This window comes from Amborella trichopoda, chromosome 9 (genome assembly GCF_054954075.1).
Source record: "Amborella trichopoda isolate Santa Cruz 75 chromosome 9, AtrichopodaSantaCruz75HAP2 v2.0, whole genome shotgun sequence".
In the NCBI taxonomy this organism is placed as follows: domain Eukaryota; kingdom Viridiplantae; phylum Streptophyta; class Magnoliopsida; order Amborellales; family Amborellaceae; genus Amborella; species Amborella trichopoda.
The window spans coordinates 29,849,913-29,875,366 of record NC_142344.1 but is presented as its reverse complement, the minus strand read 5'-3'; the positions used below and the strand labels follow the sequence as shown (position 1 = coordinate 29,875,366).

Below are 25,454 nucleotides of genomic sequence, written 5' to 3'. Positions count from 1 at the left end.
TTTTGCGTTTTTTTTGTGTAATTATTCTATTTTGCATTTTATCTCTCTCGGAAATTTTTAATTTTGTATGTGTTTCATTTTTATCTTAGTTTCATTATTTTCTCTCGCCTTTTTCTTATTTTTCAGGTGCCTGAAGTTATATATTTCTGTTTTGAAATTCCTTGTTAAATTAAAACTTGTACTTTTCCTTTTTTTAATTTTTTTTTTTTCTCAAATAATTTACAAGTAACCCAAAATTTTCAAAATCTCTCAAGAACTATATCACTGGGTATACCCCTAGAAGAGGATTTATTAATACGATATCTGTTTTTTTTTTGTGTACTTATTTATTATTTGAGTGCATTCAAATGTTGGGTAATGTTTGAGTGTCTTGATTGAATTTGGATTTTTCTCATTCTATATATTTGGATAGTTTAGAAGAATGGATGAGTATGTCCTCAAATAGATAAAAATGACATGCTCTAATACATTATAGAGAAATTATCGTGTTAGCTTGGCCACCACCAACTCAAACCCCCCTGCCCTCCCCCCACCAAAAAAAGAATCTGAATTGCCCCATTTCCTCCTGATTTTCTTTACAAATATGCCCTGTTATCAAATGCAGAGCCATATTGTGTTGTGCAGCCCTGGTGCATCGCTGCCACCTGCGCATGCTGAAATTTGAGATGTGTTATGTGGCCCATAGATTGCATATATGGGCACATCGCATCAGAGGTGACACATTCGCACATGCGCCTTCTCGTGGGTGGAAATTTTGCCCACATGCATTAGCAAAATTGTAATCCCCCTCGAAAAGGAAGGGAACGGATTTTTTTGTTTGTTGGGCGGGGTGGGGGTTGGGGTGTTTTATATAACCCTAGAGCCATACTTTCATGGCCCTAAAGGCAATTCAAATTAAAAAAATTAAATCATTCTTCCAAAAATTTTGAAAAGTAATTGGGGTTTGTTTTTGAATATTTGGTGGATTGTTTGATATTGTTTTTGGCTTCATTTTGAATGTTAAGTTTTCAGCGGGGTGGGGGTTGGGGTGTTTATATAACCCTAGAGCCATACTTTCATGGCTCTACAGGCAATTCAAATTAAAAAAAATAACAGGCAATTCAAATTAAAAAAAATAACAGGCAATTCAAATTAAAAAAAATAAATCATTCTTCCAAAAATTTTGAAAAGTAATTGGGGTTTGTTTTTGAATATTTGGTGGATTGTTTGATATTGTTTTTGGCTTCATTTTGAATGTTAAGTTTCTTAAAAAGCTTGGCGTCCTAGGCACCCAAGGGGGTGTAGGGCGCCGCCAACTGCTTAAGCGGGCCTCCTAGAACCTTAGGTTTCACTTGAGGTGTCACGTGCATATATGTGCATAGATGTGATGTCCAAATGCCAATGTTTTAAAATGCGGGATGTGACATGATGCTTTGGGGGGGCCAATACGGCTCGATGTGGTCTAGATGTGTGTGCATCACCGCGATGCGGTCAATAGATATAAAAATATTCTAATAAATCTAAAAAAATAGGTGAATGCATAGAAAAAAAATATGGAGGTGCTCTGCCATTCTGCTCTATTTAAGGTCATAGCTTTAGTGAGGCCATAAGTTACCATATCTTTTCCGACTGCTTCCAACCACGTCCTTTTGGACCTACCCCTTGCCCTTTTCAATCCTTCTACTTGAACTAACTCGCACCTTCTAACAGGTGTGTACTGGGTCAACACCACACATGGCCAGCCCACCTAAATCTACTCTCTCTCATCTTATCGCCTATTGGTGCCACACCTAAACTTTCTCGAATGGTTTCATTTAGGATTCTCTCCCTTCTTGTCTTGCCACTCATCCATTTCAACATCCTCATCTCCGCTATACTCGTTTTATGTGTATATTGTTTTTGTCTGTGCACCATTCTACCCCATAAATCAAAGCTGGTCTCACAATTGTCCAATAGAACTTACCCTTTAGCTTCATTGGTATACGACGATCACATAAAATTCCAGTTACACATCTCTATTTCGCTCACCCAGCTCTAATTCTATGTGTGACATCTTCCTCAATCTCTCCATTTACCAGAATTGTCGACGCAAGGTATCAAAAGTGCGGTCTTTTTTGTACTTCTTGGCTATCAATCTTAACTACTTCCTCGTCTTTATTCCTATTACTACTAAACTTGCATTCCATATACTCTGTCTTAGTCCGGATAATTTTAAAACCTTTGGATTCTAGAGCATCATTTCAAAGTTTTAACTTTGTGTTGACGCCGTTTCGGGTCTTATCGATCAAAACTATATCATCTGCGAACAACATACACTACGGTACCTCATCCTGCAGGTGCTTAGTTAAGTCGTCTATAACTAAGACAAAGAGGTACGGGCTCAATGCTGACCCTTGATGTAGATCTATTGTCATTGAAAACTCACATCTCTCCATTAGTTGTTCGCACACTAGTTAACACTCTCCATCGTACATATCTCTCACCAAGTCGATGTAATGTTCGAAGACTCCTTTCTTTTCCAACACCTCCAAATCAAATCTTGAGGTACTTTATCATAAGCTTTTTCTAGGTCAATAAAGACCATGTGGAGCTCTTTTCGTTCACCCTAAACTTCTCAATTAGTTGCCTAAGTAGGAAAATAGCCTAGGTCATTGACCTTCCTAGCATAAAACCAAATTGGTTCTCAGATACACTCATTTCATGCCTTAGTTGTTGCTCAATCACTCTCTCCTAGAGCTTCATAGTGTGGCTCATAAGCTTGATCCCGCGATAGTTCGCACAATTCTGTATGTCTCCTTTGTTCTTGTAAATAGGTACCACAATAGTTTTTCTCCATTCGTCTGGCGTTTTCTTTGTTCTCAGCACCTTGTTGAATAATTTTGTCAGCCAATCAATGCCAATCTCCCCCATGCACTTCCAAATCTGGTCCTAAAGTTACACCAAAATTACATGTTATGATAAAATTTGGAGATGCACCTTAATTGGATTGTTTAAAACTATATATATATATATAAGAAGATACTATATAACTCCTATAGGTGAAAATCAACAGCGATTTCGCCTACCCTCATCACCTACCAAAATTCATCACACGGTCACGATTGTTCGATAGTGTTTTATTTTTCCTTTTTTTTTCTACAAATCAAAATGACCTGAAATTTGGAGCGTGTGTTCAAAAAAAATATTCGAATCTACGAAAAATATCAAAAAACTATTTTACATGAAAAACATTAACCAAAATACCCTCGAAAAGTTTCAGGGGTATTTTGGTCAAATTTTTTATGCGAATTATTTGTTTTTATATTTTTATTAGGTGCACCTCACTAAGATGTACATACGCTCCAAATTTCAAGTCATTATAACTTGTAGAAAAAAAATGAAGAATGAAATATTACTGGACAATCGTGACCGTGCGATGAACTTTGAACGGTGATGAGGGTAAGCGAAGTCACTGTTCATTTTTCGTCTATAGGTGTTGGGAAGACTTTTCCATATATATATATCACACACAACCGCTGATCTTTTGCCCTTGCTCTCTTGTTCCCATTCCCATTCCCACTCTTGCTTCCAATGACTATGACTCCACTATTATAATCATGACAGTATTATTTTGTTTTTTTTTCCTATTTCTTGCATAGTTTTTCAATGTTTCATGTAAACAGCACTTTCAAAATGCTTTGACTATTTAGAGTTATGTTATTATTGAGATTTTTGTTTGAAATGTTCCCTGCCAAGGGATGATCATTGTAATTTAGTTGCCTTTTGTGGTGTTCTCTTTCCAGATCAACTGTCTCTCATTCAGTCCATTCAATGAATGGATTCTGGTTACAGGGTCTGCAGACAAAGCAATAAACTTGTTTGACCTTCGAAAGTTGTCTTCAACTTTACATACTTTCTTGAGTCACACGTATGTATCTTCCATCCTGTTTTGATCTAATCTTCTTTGCAGCAGGCTTGTTAAATAACATCTGTGTTTCATGTGTGAATATATATTATGGCATCTATTTGTCTTGAGATTCTATGAACTGCATTTTGGGAGTTGAGTTCTTATACTATGGCTGAAATACAAATTTTATGTAATCTTTCTGTAAAATGATGGACTTTTATGGAACTTATATCTTTATGGGTTAGCTGCTGTAGAATTGTTTTCAAAGTTTTTGTAGCTTAACATTTTTGGTGTCTATTGTTGAAAATTAGTGCACAATGAAGAGAAACATGTTGGGCTCCCTATGGGGTCTCAATTTTCACAGATGTAGGGATTTCATATTTTAAAACTGTGAGCAATGGTAATAAGGATTTTAAAAAAAAATTCAGCAGTTCTAGTATTTTGGCTTACCATGTTTCCACATTGGCGGTTTTTGCCCTTTCTTTCAACAATGAAATCAGCACAATATAGAAGAAGAATGATACAAAAGGAATTCCCAAGGAAAGGCTTACTGCCATCTTCCCAAAACTAGGCTCAAAGAAATGGAAAATACTGGTATCAACTACAAACCTGAAATTTGCCTAGGATCACTTCTTAGGACTTCTCACACCCCACATGGTTTTCCTGGATCAATGGTCGCCAATCTTTGAAGGCAAAGTCCTCTTCCTTTCCTTGATTCGGAAGAAAATTCAGAGAGGGGTATGGAGAAATCATGCCTCTCTCTCTCTCTCTCTTGTTTCTCTCTTATTCATCCTGGCCTTGATTTCTCTCTAGTTCTCACACTTAGGGTCTCTCTCCCTCTCTCTCTCTCTCTCTCTCTCCCCCTCTTCCCCTTCCCCCCCTCCCCATGGGGTGCCAATTCAAAATGACCAAAATACACCCAAATGTGGAGCCCATTTTAACAGCTCCAATGAGGAGCCCGTATCCCCCAAATTTCATTTAAATATGAGTTTGAGAAAAAATAAAATATAAAAATTCATTCAACAATGTACAAAATGAGCCTTCATTCCAAAAGGGGGATAGGGTAATGGGTGAGCTCCCATGAGTGTTTCATTCTTTTGCACCGCCCCCCCCCTCCAAAGCCGCTCTCATTTTTGTGGGTTACCTCTCCTGTCGCATTTCCTAGTTGAGAGCTGCTACAATGACTTGGAAATTTCAATGCTAGCTGCTGAAAGTTCTAGTTATCAAACTCTACCTTAGAATACAAAAATAAACCATCCCCACACCTTTTGAGCTGGCCAAATCACCAACACTAACGATAGGATCCCAAATCAACATGAAGTTGTTGGATCCGCACCTCATAGGTACCGCATAGATCGCAAATAGGCTCCAAACGATGGCCAAATCATCCAAATTCTTTGCAGCTGTCTGATGTAAGCAAATATAAGGGAGCAATAAAATCAGCAAGAAACAAAGCCAAACACAAGCACAATTCAAGAAACCTAAGGCTCTTCTCCACACCCCAAGCTAGGATTCCAAAGCCTAAGCTTTTTACTCTTTCAATTTCTAAAAATCATGTGGAATTAACCCTCTCAAGACCCCACACACCTCTTATATATTATAATTCAACATTACATGTCCATATAATGACTAAAATGATCTGTAAACTTAAATTTAAATTTCGTAATGACAATGTTACCCTTGTGAACAGTACTCATGAATAATACTCATGAGTAGTACTTGTAAATAGTACTCATGAAATAAATAAATAACATATAAAAACCCTAGAGTTCCTAAAAACCCAAAACCCCTGGAAATAAATTGTAAAACTAAAACTATAATAATAAAAAATAAGGACAATTTTACCCTTCATCATTCTCTTCTAGGTGGAGAAACCTCGTCATCGAAATTTAAAGTGTGCTAAGATAAGTTCAGCATCAAAACCACCTTCTTACAACCTTCTTTTTATTTGTCGGCTCAAATATTACTCGTGGTAAAAAGAATTTCTCAAGAAATGGATCCTCGATACAAATTTATCAAATTCGAGTATTCTTGAGCTTCTATTGAAACTCGTGTGAGAAACTTCAAACCCAATTTTTTGTACTTTAGAGGCTTTATCGACATCTAGCTCATTATTCTTTGAAATCAGGGCCACAATTTACAGATTATGAGTCAACCATGCTTCCACTTCACTACTCTAATTCTAATGCCCTAATCTCCTAAAGGCTCCACGTCTTCGATATCTATAAGATATTCATCTTTTTCTCTGTAAAAAATCGGTTTAACCATGAAATCTTGATTATCATCATATATTGGATCTCTTATAAGATCTTGTTAAGAGTGGACCGGTGGAAGACCTGGTGAGGGCACCGGTCCTGTTGAACTAGCTGGTCTGAATTAGTTCACCGGTCAGACCAGTCATAAGATAATTAAAAGAGGAAAATACAGAACAAATTGAATAACAATGAGAAAATATATGAAAATCACAAAATGTAGAATTATAGAAATATTTGAGAAAAATATTAGGAAAAAAAATAAAACCAAGAATTTTTTTAAAAAAATGCACAAAATTTTAATTATGGAACAATCTTCATGTATGCACACTCTCAATAATTCAACCGAAATATTAAATAGGGAAAATATCTTTGTACCCACTATTTTTGGCTTCCATTTCTCAAGAGACCCAAGACTTTAAACTATTTCTTACGGTATAAAGTCTCTATCTTTTCTATCTTTCTACCCCTTAGACCCCTTTGACTGTACATTATTGACTTAGACATTTTGTAAAATGACTCCATCTCTATCTCTCTCAAAACTCTGTATCTCTCCTCTCTCTTTATGAAAACTTCATGTATCTCTCTCTCTATATGAAAACTTCGTATCTCTCTCGCTCTCTCTATGAAAACTCCATCTCTCACCTCTCTCATCCTCTCTGAGACCTACAGTGGGAGCTCTTCCTCAGTAGTAGAACCCCCAGCGGACCCCAGTCCACAAGGCAAGTGATCCTCTTCAACCTCATTCCTTAACATCTACATCCCTCTCAAACTTTGATTGGTTCTCTCTTTCTTGACCTTGACGGAACTATGTGATTTTGCAGTTTCGAGCTCAAGTAAGAAGAGGAAGTACAGGGGAATGAAACAGAGGCCATGGGGAAATGGGCAGTCGAGTTTCGAGACCCTCACAGAGCCATAAGGGTATGGTTGGGCACTTTCGGGACATCGGAGGAGGCGGCTAGGGCTTACCATGCAGAGGCTGTGGAGTACATAGGAGCTCGTGCTAAGCTCAATTTCCCCAATGACGCTCTACTGCTTTACCAGGCAGCGTCGCCTATCCCTCGAGCTCCTGAGAAATTCAATTATGAATTCGAAAGCCAGCCTTACCAAGCGCATCAACAAAGTACTGAATTACGTGTCTTTCTGAATGCTAGAGAGAAAGAGAGGATGAGAGAGGTGAGAGATGGAGTTTTGAGAGAGAAAAGAGAGAGATACTGAGTTTTGAGAGAGATAGAGATGGAGTCATTTTACAAAATGTTTATATCAATAATGTATGGTCAAAAGGGTCTAAGGGGGTAGGAAGATAGAAAAGATACAGACTTTATGCTACAAGAAATAGTTTAAGTTCTTGGGTCTCTTGAGAAATAGAAACCAAAAATATGGGCTACGAAGATATTTTCCCTATTAAATAACCCAAAATTTCAAGAGACAAGTAATTGAAAATAAGTAACCGTAAAAATGACCGGTAATACGTACATCATTTAACATCAAATTTTTAAAAATCTTAAGAATGAATGCGAGAAAGAACGTATGCTACTTGAAATAAGAAAACTTCATTATATGTAAATACCCTAAATGTGAAAAAAATTATTCAAATTTCCTTACTGATTTTAAAACTAAAGAAAATAGAACACCGAATAGATCAAATGGGCTTACTTGTGGGTTGAAAACTTTGGATTGAGTGTCTTGATAACATTTGGAAGAGTTGCGTGAAGGTCGCCCAATTTCTATGGTTTTTTAAGTTTGAATGACTGAGAGAGAGAATCACCGATGTGTTTCTCTCTCTTTAAGACCAATGTCCTTTAAAGAACCTTAAAACCCACCCTGGTGCTTTCATTTACCAAAGCGCCCCTCATTATATTCAAAATGACCAAGAAACCCCTTTTAAAATGGGTTAAGGCATGAAAAACACAGAAAAATTGTGGGAGTTTTTTCCTTTTACAAAAAACGAAAAAAACGTTTGGTCCATTGGTTCATTGGACATTCAAGTCCAAGGGTTTCGACCAGATTGGTTTTTTCCACCGGTTCTTTGCTTTTGAGTTCAGACCGGCTGGTCCCGGCGGTCTAGTCTAGATAACACTGTTTAATTCAAACTCTCAGGAGTCATGTCTTTACCATGGTTGTAGTATGCTTGTCATTTATGGAGCTGTGCGCCCATCTCTACTTTGTTTCTTTTTGTCTATTGTGTTTGTTAGGCATATATTAGAGTTTTCTTGTTTCTTACTTGGAAGGAATCTACTTATAGTTGCTATTGAACTTTAGTGCTGTGAATTTACTCCAACCTATATTCATTGCAAGGATCTTTAATAATGATCATAATCAGGTGGTTATAACCAAGTTTAAAAATTCTTGCATTGCACTAATTTTCCTTAGATTTGTAATGATTGAGTAATTTGCCTAGAAGTCATCCTTCCTGTGTATTAATGTCAGACTTTGAAGGAAGAACATGTAGACTTCAGAAAGCACATGAAATGCATTCACCTGAATGTCGATAGTTGTTCCTCTTAGGAAATTAACGTTTGGAGGAAACAGGATGTATACCTTGTATGACTGCTTCTACTAGAGTGTCGATTTTATTGATGTAACTTGTGAAAGTTACTCTTTAAAGATGCAAATTGAATGGTCCTCCGTTAGGTAAGAATATGTGGGTCAGTTTTAGTAGACTTTTATCGTGAAATCCTGTTTGGTATTTACATACAAGAGCCAAAAATACAACATTTGAGACTTATTTATTGGTGGGTAGTCTTTTTCTGATATCCAATGGATAATGAATGTTTCTCCATTAGGTAAGAATATGCAGGTCAGTTTTAGTAAAGTTTATCGTGAAATCCCGTTTGGTATTTACATACAAAAAGTGCAAAGGACTTGTTGCTGTTTGTTTCCATCAAGAACTCATATTGAATGTTGGTCCACTTGATTGAGGGTGCTAATAGTATCTATTGTCATGTGTTCCTTGTTGTGTACTGTTAATGTATTGCCCAAATTTCCCATGGCCTTTTCTTCCTTGTATATCAGTGTTCCATAACTCCGCTCGGACCTCGTGCTTGGCCCCCGCCTGAGCTGAGTTACTTGGTCGGGCCTAAGTGAACTCGGTCAAGAATTGTACACATTGGAGAAAACAGGAAAGGAAAGGAAAAAAAATTGCAAAAAATGGAAAATGGTTGGGGAGGCGAGAGAGGCCATCTGGGAAGTGAGAGAGAGAGAGAGAGAGATGAAAAGGGGTAGAAATGAAATCCAACAGATATCATGCAGATCTAAGATTATGAAAAGAAATCCCATTAGAAACAATAAATTTCAGTGGAGAGAAAGGAAAAATGGATATTATGGGAAATAAGGGGGATCAATACAAACCTTATTTTCAGAACAAGATTTGAACTTTGCTAAAGATGGGGTTCTCGTCGGTGAAGCTGTTCCACACCCTGAGAGAGATATGGATAGAGAGAGAAAGAGATTCCAAATTTGGTATTGGTTCAGAGAGAGAGAGAGAGAGATGAAAAAGCGGGGCTGATCCTCCCCCTTTTAGGAGGGAAAAAGGGGCTCGTTTTTCCATGTACCTGAGTGGTTTATGGAAACTGAGTAATGCAGCTGAGCTATTGAACACTGTTGTATACACATGTTAGGACAATTTCCAATGTTCCACTAATATCATTCTATTTGATCTTATCCTGTGCCATTACTTACACAACTTATGAGGGAATTTATTTGGTCTGTATTGAATCATACATTACTGCCCAATTCCCGATGGTCTTCAGTTCCAGAGATCGATATCTCATTCTTGGTGACAAATGCTTGATAATTTCATGCCATATGGAAGTTGTGCTAATCTCATAGAGATTTTGATTTGCAGGGGAGAAGTGTATGAAGTAGCATGGAATCCTAAGTCTGAAACCATTTTAGCATCTTCTGGTGCCGACAGACGTGTAATGGTTTGGGATCTGGACAGGTATTTCACTTATAGCTTGTTTGTCATTTAATAAATCTTGAGTGTACTGATCCCCATGGTTGCCGCCATTGTGTTTGCTTGAATATTCTATGTTATCAATAAATGGAGTTGTCTTGCCATATCTAATTTGTATGTTTTGATCTGACTTTTCAAATATAGCCATGGGTAGTCAAATTGGTTGAATTCCTTTAAAAGAATACATCAAACATCATATACTGATGACTTCTTCTTTGATAGGTACATATTTATCTGGTCTAACATAATCAATAATGATTTATTTGATTTTTTCAACTTTTTAATTTACTGTAGATTCTCTGGAAAAAAAAATTTGCTTCAATTATATGCTGAGGTTTTTCTCTTTTTTTTATATTTTTTTGGGGGGATGGGGCGGAGGAGGGTGTGTGTGTTGGGGTTGGAGTTGTCTTACCATATCTAAGTTATGCTTGTTGTAGTTTGAGGAGGTTGTGAGGACAGGTCCTTCCTGAAATCTTTTGGTTTCCATGTCCTTGTTTTGGGAGTTTTTCGCTGTGGTTAAGGAGAGGGCATGTGGATGGCTCTCTAGAAGTTTTGGCATGTCTAATTGTTGATTTGGAGATTCTGTCAATTACCATCAGGATTTGGCCATGGATTAGCGTAATGGTCTCCATGATATGAATGTAAAATTTCCCAGCAGGCTTCATCTCTTCACACACACTGGAAGCATAAATGTGCATAAATGGCATGTACTCTTTTTTTTTTTTTCTGAGCTTGGTTACCAATTTCAATTATTATTTTGAGGATAAATGACATTTGTATATATAACAATAGCCCAAAGAGCTGCTCAAAGAACCAACATTAAGCTTCATACAGTAAAGCTTTGACACTTGCCAACAAAAGTAAATGAAAACGTTCTTAGGAAGCATGTGTGTTGATGGCAAAGGTGCAACTGGCTGCCCCATCATTGGCAAGGAAATCAGCTTCTGAGTTGGCTTTCACCAGATATGGTTCTAGATGAGGTTATTGAATAGTGCCGCCAGTTGACCAAAGAGCTGTTTAATACCAGGCACGGGGGACCTCTTTGGAGGCCCATTGAATCATGTTCATGCAATCCCCTTCCACCCAAAGTACGGGGCCCCGAGCTCCCAACTTTAATCATAAAGTTCTTAGGCCCTCAGGAAGAGCCCCTAGGCCCAGCCTTGGTGGAGACCATGATTATGATGAACCCTGGAAAAGGGAGAAGGCAAAACACTATTTCTAAATGGTGCCCCAACTCCCCATCTGCCTGAGTTGCCCAGGGAGCAACCATCAAATTCAGTTTGATGGTTCCAGTGGGTTGTGGTGTCCAAATGCCCTGCCTAGGTATTGCGATCGGCCGAGCAAACATGAAGGAACCCTAATTTAAGTAAACTCAGAGCCAGAGAAACCCAAGATTTGTTACAGCTTATGAGCCCAAAACACCACCATAGCCTTATATTGTCTTGCAAGGCTTCTAGGCCTATTTCCTTATACTCAGAATTTAGTAAATTATATGTGATCCACAAGGCCCAAATATACTTGTTGCCACTGAACAGTGCACAAACAGATGGTAGATGGTTTCCTCTATTGTGCACGACACATTTATTGGGAATAGATACACCCCTTCTTTGGATATGATATATCGTGAGAGGTCTTTCTTAAAAGACCAACCAAATAAAAGCTTGAATCTTTAATGGAACCAGAGTGTCCCAGGACCTCTAGCAAATGGCGGAGTTGTTGAAGAGATAAAAGTGCATGACGGATACTGAGAAACACTCTGACGAGACAATGAACCAAAGCAACTTGTAAAACCCATTCTTGGATGAATTGCTTCTTAAGGAGTCCTAGTGTTGAGGTCAAGGGGGGGCTCTTGGGTTTACGAAGTTTCTCCTAAATTTTAGAGCCGAAACCAGTTTGCCTCCAATCACTTCATAGGACTGGGAAACCAGGAGATTGGGTTTTGCTGTGATGGAGAAAAGGCCTGAGTGCTGCCATTCGATGATATTTGTCCCTACTCAAAGATCTTTAGACATTCTTACGTTACCGTTCTTGTTACATAAGAAATGTAGTTGTGAACTCGTTGCAAACTGATAAAATAGCCCTCCAAGCGTGTGCCTGATGGATGAGCACTTACATGGCCCTTGGGGAGCCAGCCTGACTCATCAAGGCCATATCTTCTCTAACCTCTTCCCAAAGGTAGCCATCATGACTTGCAAATCTCACCACCTTGAGATGCAAGTAATGTGATGCACTGAGTTTTTTTTATTGTATTTTTTTAATATTTAGATTTTTTTTAGGTTTAGGGTTATTTTTGTCTTTATTGGGTTAGGGATTTTAAGGGTAGAATTGGTAAGCTTTTTTTATTTATAAGATGAAGGGTTGAAGGATATGGATAGGGTTTCGCATGGTTTGGTTGGTTAGGATATGTTAGACTTGGTATTAAACATGCAATAAGGGAGAGGTTTTGGTGAAGTTTATGAGAGGAAAATGCAGAGAGATTTTATGGGTGCTCATGTTGGATTGAGAGAGATTTATATGAGATTTGAAGAGAAATCCACGAGAAGTAAAGAGAGGAGAGAGATAAAAAATGTGGGGAGATAAGGTTTTTGTTGGTTTTTTTTAATCTTGTTTGTTTATTATTATTTTGTTTTGAGGAATATGTTGACTTATATTATATATATGCTAAATAATTACATAAACTGAATCTATCCAAAAAAAAGGCAACCCACAAGTCGAGTGCTCTTACAAGTAAAGAAAAGAAAAGAAAAGAAAAGGAAAAAAGAAAAATAAAAAAACCTAAAGGACAGAGAATCTTCAGGGGGCTTAGAAATCAACGCCTTCGAGCAGACTGGGAACCACCAGAAGGTAAGAGGATGATAATTCGAGATACTGATGGTCAATGAGATTAGCAGCGACCAGGCAGAGTAGGCGGTGACTATTGTTGTAACCCTGAAGAGAAGTGCTAAACAGGTTTCACCACCAAGCTTCCCGATGAACTGTGAGATTAGCAGCGGCCAGGCAAAGTAGGCAGTGACTACCATTATAACCCTGGAGGGAAGTGCTAAACAGGTTTCACCACCAAGCTTCTCGATGAAGGGGCCCACTACCATTGAATTGAATCGCGAGGGGAGTTGGGTGATGGTCTGCCCTTGCAAACGGCTTTCTGCTTTTGATAAGGGCCGTTGCACAGATATCATGCTAAAGCTTCTGCTTTTGCCAAGGACCGTTGCACCGTGAGCGAATGCTAGTTGTGTAGCCTAAGGCTATGGGCCATTGCAACCACTGTGAAGGAAGGGTAGAACTAAAATAAAGTTTGCAGGGAACTGGGATTTCCCCAGAAATTCTCATGAATGAGAGTTAGAGGAGGAGAATGACAAGAGAGGGAGAAGGAAGAGGTAGAATAAGAAGGAGAGGTCTAAGAGAGAGAGAGAGAAAGCAGAAAAGGGGTAAGATAATGAAGACTGAGAAAGGAGAGAAATGGGTACCAAGAGGTGACGGACATGGGGGAGAATGATGAAGGTAATTAAGGTAAACTGGTAAGACAGACCAGAAATAAAGAGGCGAAAGAGAGGGGGCGAAGTAAGATGATTGTATAGAGGAGAAGGTAGAGAATGAGGCGAAGAGATGATTAGTGTAAAAACAAAAGAAGAAGGGAGGGAGTGGAAATGAGTAGCAGACTATGAGAGAGTGAGAAAGAAGAGGATGAGAAATTTCTTCTTTTCCAACACCTCAAAGTAAGTAGATAGAGAGAAACACAACAATATTTTTTTTCCTTATTTTTTTTTCCCTAGAGGAGGGTGGATGGGAAGATAGAAAGAGAATTAGAGGGAGAGAGATGGCAGTGATATCTCAAGGAGCTAGCAGAGTACCTGCACGCATAGAATAGTATTCTTAGAGTCCGACTCTACTATCAGCCCACCTGAATAGTCTTCCATAAGAGCCACCTTTTTTAATCCTTCTAGTAGAGCAATGGCCGTTGCTTCCGTGGAATCTCTAATTCCTATGGACTCTTAGAAAGTCCAAAGGGTTAAGTCTGAGTTTGAGAGGATCCCACCAATGCCAGAGGGACCGGGGTTACCTAAGGAAGAACCATCTGTCTTTAATTTTAGAAAACCTGGAGGTGGTGGTGCCCATGCAAGCCGAGGTCTAAGCGAGGGGGGTGACAGGTTAAGCAAGCTGGCCAAGTTATTTAGGAAGTGAGAAATAGGGAGGTCTGCAAAGGTAGGTATGTTTTTGGCTCAGAAGGAAATTAGGTAGGCGATAGTATCAAAACTGGACTTTTGTGGTTTGAGAACACCTCTAAATGTCCTTGCGTTCCTCTCCATCCAATCACTCCACAGTAGGGTCGCAACTGAGATACGCCAAAGTTGCTTTCTAGGGGAGGAGAAAGGGGGGAGTAAAGAGACTCAAAAAGGTTTTCCAGAGATGGAGGTGTGACCCAAAGAAGACCAAAGGGGTTTAAAAGGGATGACCGAAGCCCAAAGGTGATATTGCAGTGTATAAATAAACGTGGAATAGTCTCTTCATGTAGATGGCAAAGAATACATCTAATGGGGAAGGACGCTCCACGACGTTGCACTTGATCTAAGGTTAGGGTTTTCCCGTGAAGGAGCTTCTAAATGAAGGCTTTATGGGTTATAGGAAGGGACGAAGACTTGTTGGTCAAAGGTTGGCAGGTGGGGTTTTGAAGCACAGAGTTGTAGAAAGAGGACATAGAGAAACTATCTGAAGGGGATACAAACCATATAAGGGCATCTGGACTGTTAAGACTATTGAAGACCGGGGGCAAAAGTTGGAGTAAGGAGGTCAGGGAGGTAGTTTCTTGCTCTGAGAGATTTTTGCAAAAAATGGGTGTCCAGACAAGATTGAACATGCCAAGTTCTACATATTCAGCTATAGATGTCGATTGATTGCAGGCCAAACCATAAAGAGAGGGAAAGGTGATATTAATAGGCGTGTGACCTATCCATAGGTCAGTCCAAAACTTAATACAGTAACCATTACCTAGGTTGAGTCAGTACGACTCCAAAATGCATTCTTAGTGCCAAACACCTGAAGACCTATGAGGTGGAGTTCTAGGTAGCCAATCATCAGAACCCATACCATACTTGTCCCTAATTACCTGTTTCCATAATAGAGGCTGGGAAGAGGAGAATTTCCAACACCACTTCCCTAAGAGTGCAAGGTTCAAAGTCCTAAGGTTTTTAATCTCCAATCCCCCAAATTTTTTTGGAACACAAACCTTATCCCAAGCAATAAGATGATATTTTTTGGGGCCATCAGATCCAGACCATAAGAAATCCCTCATTAATTTTTCCAATTTTCGGATGACCGACATAGGGATTTGAAAGAGCGACATATAGTATATCGTAATGCTGGCAAGAGTGGCTCTAATGAGTGTGATTCTACTCCCAAATGACAAGAATCACCCTTTCCAAGAGGCAAACTTCCAAGTGAATTTCTCTATCAGATGGTCCCATAGGTGCTTCCTAGATTTGCCTAAGCACAAAGGAAGGTCTAGTTAGGAGGATAGGAGGGTTTCAACAACGTAACCTAATCGTTAGGCTAGACTCTCCAGTTTTGGATTTTGAACTTGGATGCCTATCATTTTAGTTTTGGTAAGGTTGACTTTCATCCTTATGAGAAGCCCAAAGGTTCTGAGAAATCTTCAAAGACAATCGACTTGATCAGAATTGGCCTCACAGAAGATTAAAGTATCATCTGCGTAAAGGTGTTAGATGATGGGACCAAGAGAGGAGGTTCTAAAACCCAACAGGAGCCCTCTATCATAAAGCCTAGAGATGGATATGGAGAATAGTTCTCTTATAAGGGTGAAGAGGAAAGGCGAAAGGGCGTCTCCTTGCCTAAGCCCTCTACCTGCTTGAAAAAACCTTCTGGGGTACCATTGATAAGAATAGAAAAGGAAGGATTGGATATGCAAGCTAGGATCCATTTCCTTCAGAGCGGCCCAAAACCCATCTTAGCTTGGATTAGGTCCTGGAGGTCCCAATCTACCCTATCGTACTCTTTCTCCCAATCTAGTTTTATGATGAGCCCTTTTTGGCCTGAAAGGGACCGGGAGTGGATGGCCTCATGTGCTGTAAGAGCCCCATCCAAAATTTGCCTATTGGCCACAGATGCAGATTGGGTAGGAGAGATGATGGAGCTAAGTACTGCCTGAAGAAGAGTAGCTAGGACCTTTGAAAGGATTTTGCAAGAGGAGTTAAGGAGCTTATGGGACGAAAATCTCTCAACCTATTAACTCCTTCTAGTTTGGGCACTAACAATATGAAGGTACAGTTTAATGCAGCATGGAGACAGCCTCTTTGAAAAAATTCTTCGAAGAGAGCCAAAACGTCAGGCATTGTTTCAAAAAGCGGATCGCCCAGCGCTTGGGCGGCCGCCTAGGTGGATTTCTAGGCGCTCTCCAGAACCCGCCTAGGCGCCTGCCCAGAGCTTGCGCCCCACCCATGGGCGGAACTGTGGCTCCTTGAGGGCATTTTTGGGTCATTTTATTAATACTAAAGAAGCAAAATTGTGGGTTTAGGTTAATTTGAAACCTAAAACCCATTAGAGGCTATTTTAGAAAGATAAAACCCAAAAAAAAAAAAAAATTCTACTGGGCTGCCCAGGTTCTGGGCACCCACCTAGGCAATGGGCAGCCTGGACCCCCTCGACTGCTTAGGAGCCGCGTAACGCTTTTTGAAACACTGACGTCATGGGAAGTTGGTTCCCAAAAATTCTGGAAAATAGCAATCGGGAATCCATCAGGACCCGGTGCCTTGTCTTTGTGAAGATCAAATACTGCTCTTTGTATTTCTACCAAGGAGAAAGGCCTCTAGAGGCTATTTGCCTCTACTGGGGACAAGCTAAGGAAGGTTAAGTTTCCTAGTGTAGGGCGCTAATAGGTAGGTTTAGAAAAGAGATTCTTAAAGTACCTAATAAACAACCTACTGATATGATTGGGTTGGGAGAAGCAATGGGACCCTTTTTAGTTGTATTTAAAGGGGAAGGCCGTCACGTTTTAAGAACTTGGTTATTTTTTAGTACAGTAATTATTTTTTTGATCTTGTGAAGAGGTCTTTAAGTAGACTCCCTTATATACCTTGAGATTGGGTGTTTTCTCGCATCCTTTTATTAATATTTTTATTCTATTTATTTCTTTCCATCTTCCGTGCATTAATATTTTTATTCTATTTATTTCTTTCCATCTTCCCTGCATCCATCTTTCCTTGCATCAATTGGTATCAGAGCCTTAGATTCGTGCCTTAAGATCCATACGCAAACATCTACTGATCCAATTATGGAGCGTTTGGATCGATTGGATCAAATATTTGAGAGATTGGATAAAAAATTCGAGAGACTCAAAGAAGGCCTAATAAAACGTATTGACAAAATAATGCAACAAGGTCTACAAGATCTATTTAGTAGATTCTAACAAGAGGAAGACGAACATGAAAAGGAAATCTCAGTGCACAACATGTTGAAAGTTACGGAGAAGAAGATACGCTGGTTGTAGAACAAGAAATCACCCTCTGATATCGAAAGAGAAATCAAGATTAAGTTCGGTGTTCCAGATGCCTACTAAAGCCGGATACCTGAGTGTTTGATCAATTGTTTATTTGAAGAAGAAAAAGTACCCAGATGAATGGTGGAACTTCATCACCAATTTTTTAGGAGGCCTCTAAACAATATGAATTCAACAATCTTGAGGTCGAACTTCGACCAACCCCAGGAAAATGATGCAACCAATTTTTTTTTTTTTTGAAAGACTTTGTAGGTTTAGGGTTATTTTTTCTTTTTATTGATTGTATGGATTTTGGGGTAGAATTGGAAAATTCATTTTCTTTTAAAAGATGAAGGGTTGGAGGATATAAATAGGGATTAGCATGGTTGGGTTGGTTAGGCTATGTTAGACTTGGTTTTAAATATGCAATAAGGGAGAGATTTAGGTGAAGATTAAGAGAGGAAGACGTAGAGAGATTTTTATGGGGCGTCACATTGGATTGAGAGAGCGAGAGAGAGAGAGAGAGAGAGAGAGAGAGAGAGAGAGAGATTTGTATGAGATTTTAAGAGAAATCCATCAAAATTAAAGAGGAGATAAAAAAAAATTGTGGGAAATGAGGTTTTTGTTGTTTTTTTTCTTTATCATATTTTTTTTAATTATTTCTTTCAGTTGTTTTTAAAGGGGAAGGCTGTCCCTTTTTGAGAGCTTGGATATTTTTTAGTAAAGAAACTGTTGTTTTGATCTTGTGAAGAGATTTTTGGGGTGGACTTCGTTGCAAACCTTGAGAGAGGATATATTCTCTCATCCCTTAATTAATATTTTTATTTTTTTTATTTATTTCCATTTCAAAAATGGCAAGGGGTAGGCCTAGAAGAACATGGTTGGAAGTAGTGAGAAAAGATATGGGGACTTATGGCCTCATTGACGGCATGACCTGTAATAGAGCAGAATGGTGGGCCAGGATTCGTGTAGCTGCCCCTAACTAGTTGGAAAAAGGCTTTGATGATAATGATGATGATGATGATTTATTTCTTTCCATCTTCCCTGCATCCATCTTTCCCTTCAGCATAGTGTAAACTTAAATGTTATGTTTCATCTATGTGACAGCAACACTCCCACTCAAACTGAGATGTTCGAACACATAAAAGCATGACTAAAAGCACTCTCATGGCTCGTTTCATCCATGGAAATTTCTCAAATGGCCTCTTTCATCCTTGGAAGCAATACTCATCGCTCTAATGATTCGTCTTACCCGCCCAAGTATAGCCACACTCATGGGATCACAAAAAAATGACTACCTAAACATACATGACTATGCATGAGCTGAAATAAAAAACTAAGTGGCAAGGCCACGGACCCCAACAATTTTGGGGACATGACCTACTCAACCTAGCGATCACTTTGGGAAAAAAAAGAACTTCGACGCACACTTTGATATTTGATAAAAAAATCACACACTAGGGTTGTGGGGATTATGAGGAAGTTTCTCCTCATCGTGAGTGCTTTTTTTTATTAATTTCCCATAAAAAGAAGACAGTTTTTGAGTCCCTAAAACTCTGAATTTAAATGGTCTGTGTGCAATTCTGTGGCTTGATTTTCTGTCATAACGTTCCAAAGTATGTGCTGAATGTTTTTTTTTTTTTTTTTGATGATGGTTGCTAGGTAGAGTCAGTCATGTCCCAAAAGTTAGGATCCGAGTGAAGGTATTGTAAAGGAGCAAATATACATTTCAGCCCAAACAAATGGTTTCTTAAGAGGCACTTAATTTTAGGAGGGGGCAAAATTGGAATTGTCCTTTCTATATGAAATTAAATATAGGGTTTTTGAAATTAAATTTAAAAATTGGATGGGCTGTTATATAGTTCATCTCTTAGGTGCTTTTTGATAGAGTTTGCTGCAGAATCCATTGGTTCTTGGGAGGGGCTCATGGATCCCCTCTCCTTGGAGTCCAGGCCCGCTTCGAAAGAAGATAATATTTTGAATCATGCTGATCAGCTTGGTCTCAGGGTAAACAGGTGCAGGTGCTTGAGCTGATTATTCTGCTTAAGGACTGGGGAAAGGATTGCTTCTTAATGGTGTTTTTATAGTTCATACTTAGTTTCGAAAGTGAAAGGGTCTGAGGTAGGGGACACTGAAGTGGTCGGGGATTAGGGAGAGGCAGAGGATCAAGGGTGATTTAGAATATGGTTTCTTGCTTATTTCTGAGAGAATCCCATGAGTGCTTGGTGAAGTAGCATTGGTCTTTAGGTCTCCTGGTATGCTCACAGCTTCTAGTTAAAAAGATGATTACTCATTGAATTTCAAGGGCTAACGGCAATAAGAGAAATGGAACCTAAACGTTTTTGTAGAATATTGATATTGCTGGCTGGGACACCTGAAATTGGGACAATTCTCATTTAGGACTCCACCCTGAGCAATGGATTTCGAAGTAAACATGGGATTGTTTGAATGCTTCTTGTTATTTTAGGCAATCGTTCGATGTGAAGTTAGGATGCTTTTACCTGGAGGTTCTCTGTTTCTCTTAAGTTTAGACTGTTTGTCTGGCTTTGCTTAGTGGTTCCTCTTAGCAATGTATTATGTATGGCCCCCAATTTATGTTTAAATACACTTAGGGCAAATTCAAGTAAAAGAAATTGGCTGGTTCGGTTCTGTTTTATGAAGGTAACAACCGTTATAAAGGAAAAAGAGTGTTTCTCCAAAGAAACAGGAAAACAGTAGCAAAGTGGATAAAAACAGAAAAAAGGAGAAATTAGAAAACAGAAATTGCAAAAAAATGGAGAAGAAAATGAGGTAATATCTACTTGATATATTTACTTAATTTTTTGGGCTTTTTTAAAGAAAAGATATTTAATATTTTTTTTTTCTTGAGACATTGGATATCCTAGCTATTACATTTTGACTTAGGGTATCCTCACCCCTATGTCATTGTCTTAGAGGGGCAATTTGACTTAATTGACCCTCTTTCCATTTGTTTTTTCTGGACTCTATGCCACTTTCTATATCTCTAGAACCATTGTCACTAGTTCCTGAATTTGCAAGATAAATAAGAACCAAAAAATGCTTTTAGGTCACATAAAGATTTAAAACTCTTCTCTCTCTCTTTCCCCCTCCCCCCCTCCTCTCTCAAACCACATAATTTTTCTTACTGCAAGTCATGAATTTACAGAAGAAATTAAAACTCTTTCTCTCTCTCTCTCTGCCACTTCAAACCAGCAGCCAGCCTTCAAATCCATGCAGTCCTCCTGGCAGCAATGAGCCCAACCTTCTGACCCAAAGGTGCATTTGCATCTCTTTTCATTGTGCTTGCATGACCTATGTGTTGATGGCTACCACAGTGTTCAACTGGGTTCACGGCCACACCTCTAGCCTTCAGTCGATGGCTCCTCATCACTCTGTGGTATGCTACTATGCTTTGTCTGCCTTTAAAATGGTATTTCTGTCCTCTCTCCTGCTACTTGCTTTATAATGGCCTTGCACCCACTTGAAACCACCTTCATTGTGCTGGAGTGATGTTTGATCCTTGTATCCCCATTACCAAGGTTATGACTGATAATGATCGTGTATATTTCCTGAAGCCCCCACCAAAAACCCCTCAATCTCCAACATTTTGCTCCACATTACATACCACCATGCCCTCTAATATCACTCTCAACGGAAGTATAGTTGCTGCCATTACCTTCACTTTTTTTTCATCAATAAACAAACTGATGCTTGTATATGCCCTCTGGTGCAACAAGGAGCTCCCTTTGAAGCTTGTACAGACATTGGATGCCTAAATGTGACTTTGCTAAGAGGATCTTCAGGACCTGGATCATGAATTTCATTAGTGGCCACACCTTTTTAAGTATCCATTTCTATATCCATAACCAGGTCTCCAAACCTTGCAAGTCCTGGTGCCAGCCTTGCACACCAAACCAGCTCCAGTTCTTTGAGCACCAGTCACATAACTCATGGCTTGGATTGAGGGTTTGAGTGGGGGGATTAAGTGCAAAATTATGTGAAATTAGGGTTTCACGTTTACTCTCTGTGGAGTGGAGAGTGGTAATCTCTTCGGCATTTTCTCTCTCTAGAATGGAGAGATATAAAACCTCAAATATGCCCCTTTTATCCCCTCTCTTCTCCCTAGTGTCTACCTCTATCCAAGCATGAAAGAGAATCCTGGGCACTAACTCTTTCCCTCTACCTAAGCATGATGAACTCCCTGGGCAATTGATTCGTTAAAGGATTTTGTGCGAAGTTGATAACAGGGGTCTCCTTCTAAAATGTCAACTGGGTTTCCAACGATCACATCAATGAGTCTTCTCATTCCTCAAGTTCAGCTAAGAAAAAGTACCTGGCTTCTGGCGAGATGAAAGGGGGGTTTGGCCTCATTTTAGAGAGAGAAAAGAGGAGAGAGAGAGAGAGCGATGAGGTGCAACTTGCCTCAGCCTTGTACCTAGTTCAATAATACTTGGCCGAGTTGTTGAATCTCGAGCGAGTACATGGAGCACTCGCCATGGGTGTACAGGTTGCTCGGAGGACCTCGAACTCGCTCTAGACTCAGCCGAATCTGAATCTGAGTCTCAGTACACTAAGGGAGAGAGAGAGGGAGCAAAAAGGGTTACTCAGATGAGAGAGAGAGAGAGAGAGAGAGAGAGAGAGAGCATAGTGGTTGGGATCATGAAAGGCTCGAGAATCCCTCTGGTGGGAATGCCCTCTTTACAACGCATATGTTAGGGTTCAAGATCACCAAATGCTACAGGGAAACAGGAATAGAAGAAATTGGACCTACAAGAGAGGACAATTTGATCTGTTGCCCCTCTTAAAAAAATGCATGAAATATCTGTTCTAAAAAATATCTCTTTTTTTGCTTTATGAAGGCTGTTATTTTTTCTCTTAGGGCTGTTGCTTTCATGTCTCATTACTATTGAAAACCCATTAAGATGGCCTTTATGCCATTATATAATGGCTGTTGTAAAGGAATAACGATCATTATTTTTAGTACAAACCGTGTTTAACATCCCTGCCCATTACCTTTATATGATGTGCAGGAGGGTTTTTCCTTTGTACGGCTGTTATTACTGTTATGATGAGCGTTTTTTTAATTTTGCTTAAGTATTTGATTGATCTTTGGATTTTTATGTGTGACTTTAATGTAATCAAATTGTGAAGAAGTGAGGCTCTGAAGTTCCTCCTTGTTTCACGCATTTCTGAGCTCACGATGTGGCATGAATTAATTGACCTTTCTATGGGTCAGGATTGGTCCTTCTCGACTAATACGAATGTAAAGCCACACCAGGGTGGATTTCTTGCTAGTTGTTCCCTGTTATTGAAAAATCAGTATTCTGATGAATTTGTACGGTGAGACATTTCTTGCAGCAAAAGTTCTTATTAATTCTCATGAAATAAATATTCCCTTTAATACTTGGGATGTTTTAAGATTTGGAGCTCGTGGTTAGGGTCTGGCAACATTTAACTTTACTAAGATACAAATATGATTACATGGAATGTTGTTCCGGACTGCTTCAATCAGTTTATTCTCCATCTCCTCACTGGTCCTACCTTATTACTCTAATTGGATATAGTTTGTGGTCGGGCTTGCTAAAGGCTCTACAGTTGGTTGTCTTAGAACCCATGGTATTCTATGTTAATACTACAATTTTCCCAAAGGCCATGTATTATTCAAAAATGGACATTAGCTAGTTCGCATGTGCATTAAACTTTGTTTTGGCTTTTGGATGGTGAGGGTACTGAGCTAGATGGTACCTGGTAAACAAGAAAATCCATCTCCCATAGTCAATCAATCTTTGAATTTTACAGTTAACCTGGCATTCATTTGCCCCTGGTTGTAGAGTGTTTATCCACAATATTTCTAGGGACTCTTTGGATTGTATATAAAGTGTGACTCTTTGCACACCCATTCTTTTAGGTCTGGTTGGAGCAATGACTGATATGCCTGGTTGGAGCAATGACTGATATGCCCCACCGTGACTGTCCCTTACTTTACTGTTGCAGCCGTCTCATCTAATTCCTTGACTGAATTCAACTTATTTCTAAATTAAGGGCCAATCTTTTCCGACAGGATCAAGTTGTTTGTATGTGATCACTGGGTTGGTTGTATTCCTTGATTTGGACCATTGCCATCTGAAATTAGAGCAAACTTCCACTGGTAACTAGAATTCTCCATTTTGTTTCATTATCTTCCAACAGGACCATATATCGTATAGTTTTTTCACATCATTTGTAGTATAATATTGATTTTATGATTATTGATAGCTTGCACTTTGATAAACTCCAGTTATCATTTTCAGGATTGGAGAGGAGCAGGCTGCTGAAGATGCTGAAGATGGACCACCTGAATTGCTATTTGTTCATGGAGGTCACACAGACAAGATATCTGACTTCTCATGGAATCCCCATCATGATTGGGTCATTGCAAGCGTAGCGGCAGATAACATTATTCAGATATGGCAGATGGCTGACCATATTACTAATGATGGTGAGGATGTGCATGCTGATTTATATCCCTAGCCTGCCTCTTTGGGAAGTCTAGAAATTCTATAGCCAGGTCCTGTTCCTTGGGTTCACATATCTCCACGAGGCCTGTTTGGATGAGAGACCCGGCTCTTTGAATTTCAGCTGCCTTGTGGGCATTTTTCTGTTGATTATTGGTGTTGTAGCTCTATTCAAGACTTCTTTTTCTTTTTTTTTGTCATTTTGTGGCTTAGCTTTCATTTTGTTAATTACGGGCCATATCGAAAAGGAGAATGAGCTGAAACACGTGCAACTGGTGGGTAGGACCTGTCGCATGGTCCATCAGCCTCGGCTTAGTAGTATACATCCTGGTTTGGATGAGGAACGTCAAAGGTTTGAAATATGGAAATGTCTAGAAAAACCAAGGAAGCTGACTTACATTTCGTCATGCTTGGAAAGTTCAGTTAAAAACATATATCTGCTTGCTTGTGCCCATAGTTGCGCATATGCAGAATATTTGTGAGTTCCTCATTTGGACTAGAGGTGGTAAACCCAGTCAATCCATAGTTTGCTCTCATGTACTTGCATATGGAACTGTTCGCATGAAGCATTAAACTTAGTCACCTTTCGGTCTCTGTTTTGGTTTTGGCTCTTGAAATATCCCCCTTGACTGTCTATGCCAAATGCATCCTGAAGGAGATTCGAAGTTTTCTTTCTTTCTTTGTTGGTAAGAGGGATTCATTACCTTCAATCTAGTGGAGATCGTAGAACTCCAAAAAAATATTCGGCAATATTTTCAGAGCGCAATGCAAACGTGATTTTCAGAGCGCAATTCAAACAGGATTTGTTATTTAATTTTCAAGACTTGTGCACCAAGTTTTAAGGTGACATTGTGAACAAATTGCAAATGAATATGAAAGCTAGCATGCATGATTTTGCCCGTGATGCGTATCAATTAGGCAGCTCATCAAGAATACATTTTAAATATGAATAGGCAGTTTAAGATGGTGACGGATTCCCAGTCAAGTCCCTTACGTGTTTTTTTGGGTAAAATGTTGGATCCCCCACCGTGACCGTCAGTTATTGAAATAGGAAGTGTAAATTATAGATACCTCTGAAATTGGACTTTTTAAACGATACTTCTGATGCCAAATTGTTAACTCAAAACACTTTTCTTTTTTGCACCCACCCTCAAGCAAAAAATATGATTTTTTTAGACTTAAATGCCCTTATTTTAATCCATGTTTTTCATGTTCTCTCTATGCCGGGTTGGCACAAAATGTGCTAGATTGGCAGAACTTGAATATGCAAGCTAGTTTGGCACAATTTGTGTAATTTCAATATAAGTTGGTTTGGTACATTTTGTATTGGATTGGCAGAATTTTAATATCGAAAGCCAGTTCGGCACATTTTGTTTTGGGTTGGCACTTTTTTCATAAG

General features: G+C 39.1%; 1 protein-coding gene and 1 pseudogene across 4 annotated transcripts in view; one reads left to right on the top strand and one right to left on the bottom strand.

Moving 5' to 3' along the window:
- LOC18428510 (histone-binding protein MSI1) overlaps positions 1 to 24,649 on the top strand; it is a 30,207-nt gene extending 5,558 nt beyond the window's left edge. For 2 of the 3 annotated variants that reach the window (XM_088846767.1, XM_088846769.1), the window contains exons 4-6: positions 3,762 to 3,886; positions 9,965 to 10,060; positions 23,852 to 24,649. In XM_088846767.1, the coding sequence (XP_088702893.1) occupies positions 3,762 to 3,886; positions 9,965 to 10,060; positions 23,852 to 24,071 (441 nt within the window). In that variant the 3' untranslated portion in view covers positions 24,072 to 24,649. Of the gene's footprint in view, positions 1 to 3,761; positions 3,887 to 9,964; positions 10,061 to 23,838 lie in introns of all 3 variants that reach the window. The other variant, XM_088846768.1, reaches the window with a different exon arrangement.
- On the bottom strand, positions 20,609 to 21,513 carry LOC110006759 (large ribosomal subunit protein uL2 pseudogene; annotated as a pseudogene). The gene has a single exon (XR_016040096.1). The product of XR_016040096.1 is annotated as a large ribosomal subunit protein uL2 pseudogene (transcript).
- Positions 24,650 to 25,454: the final 805 nt, after the last annotated feature.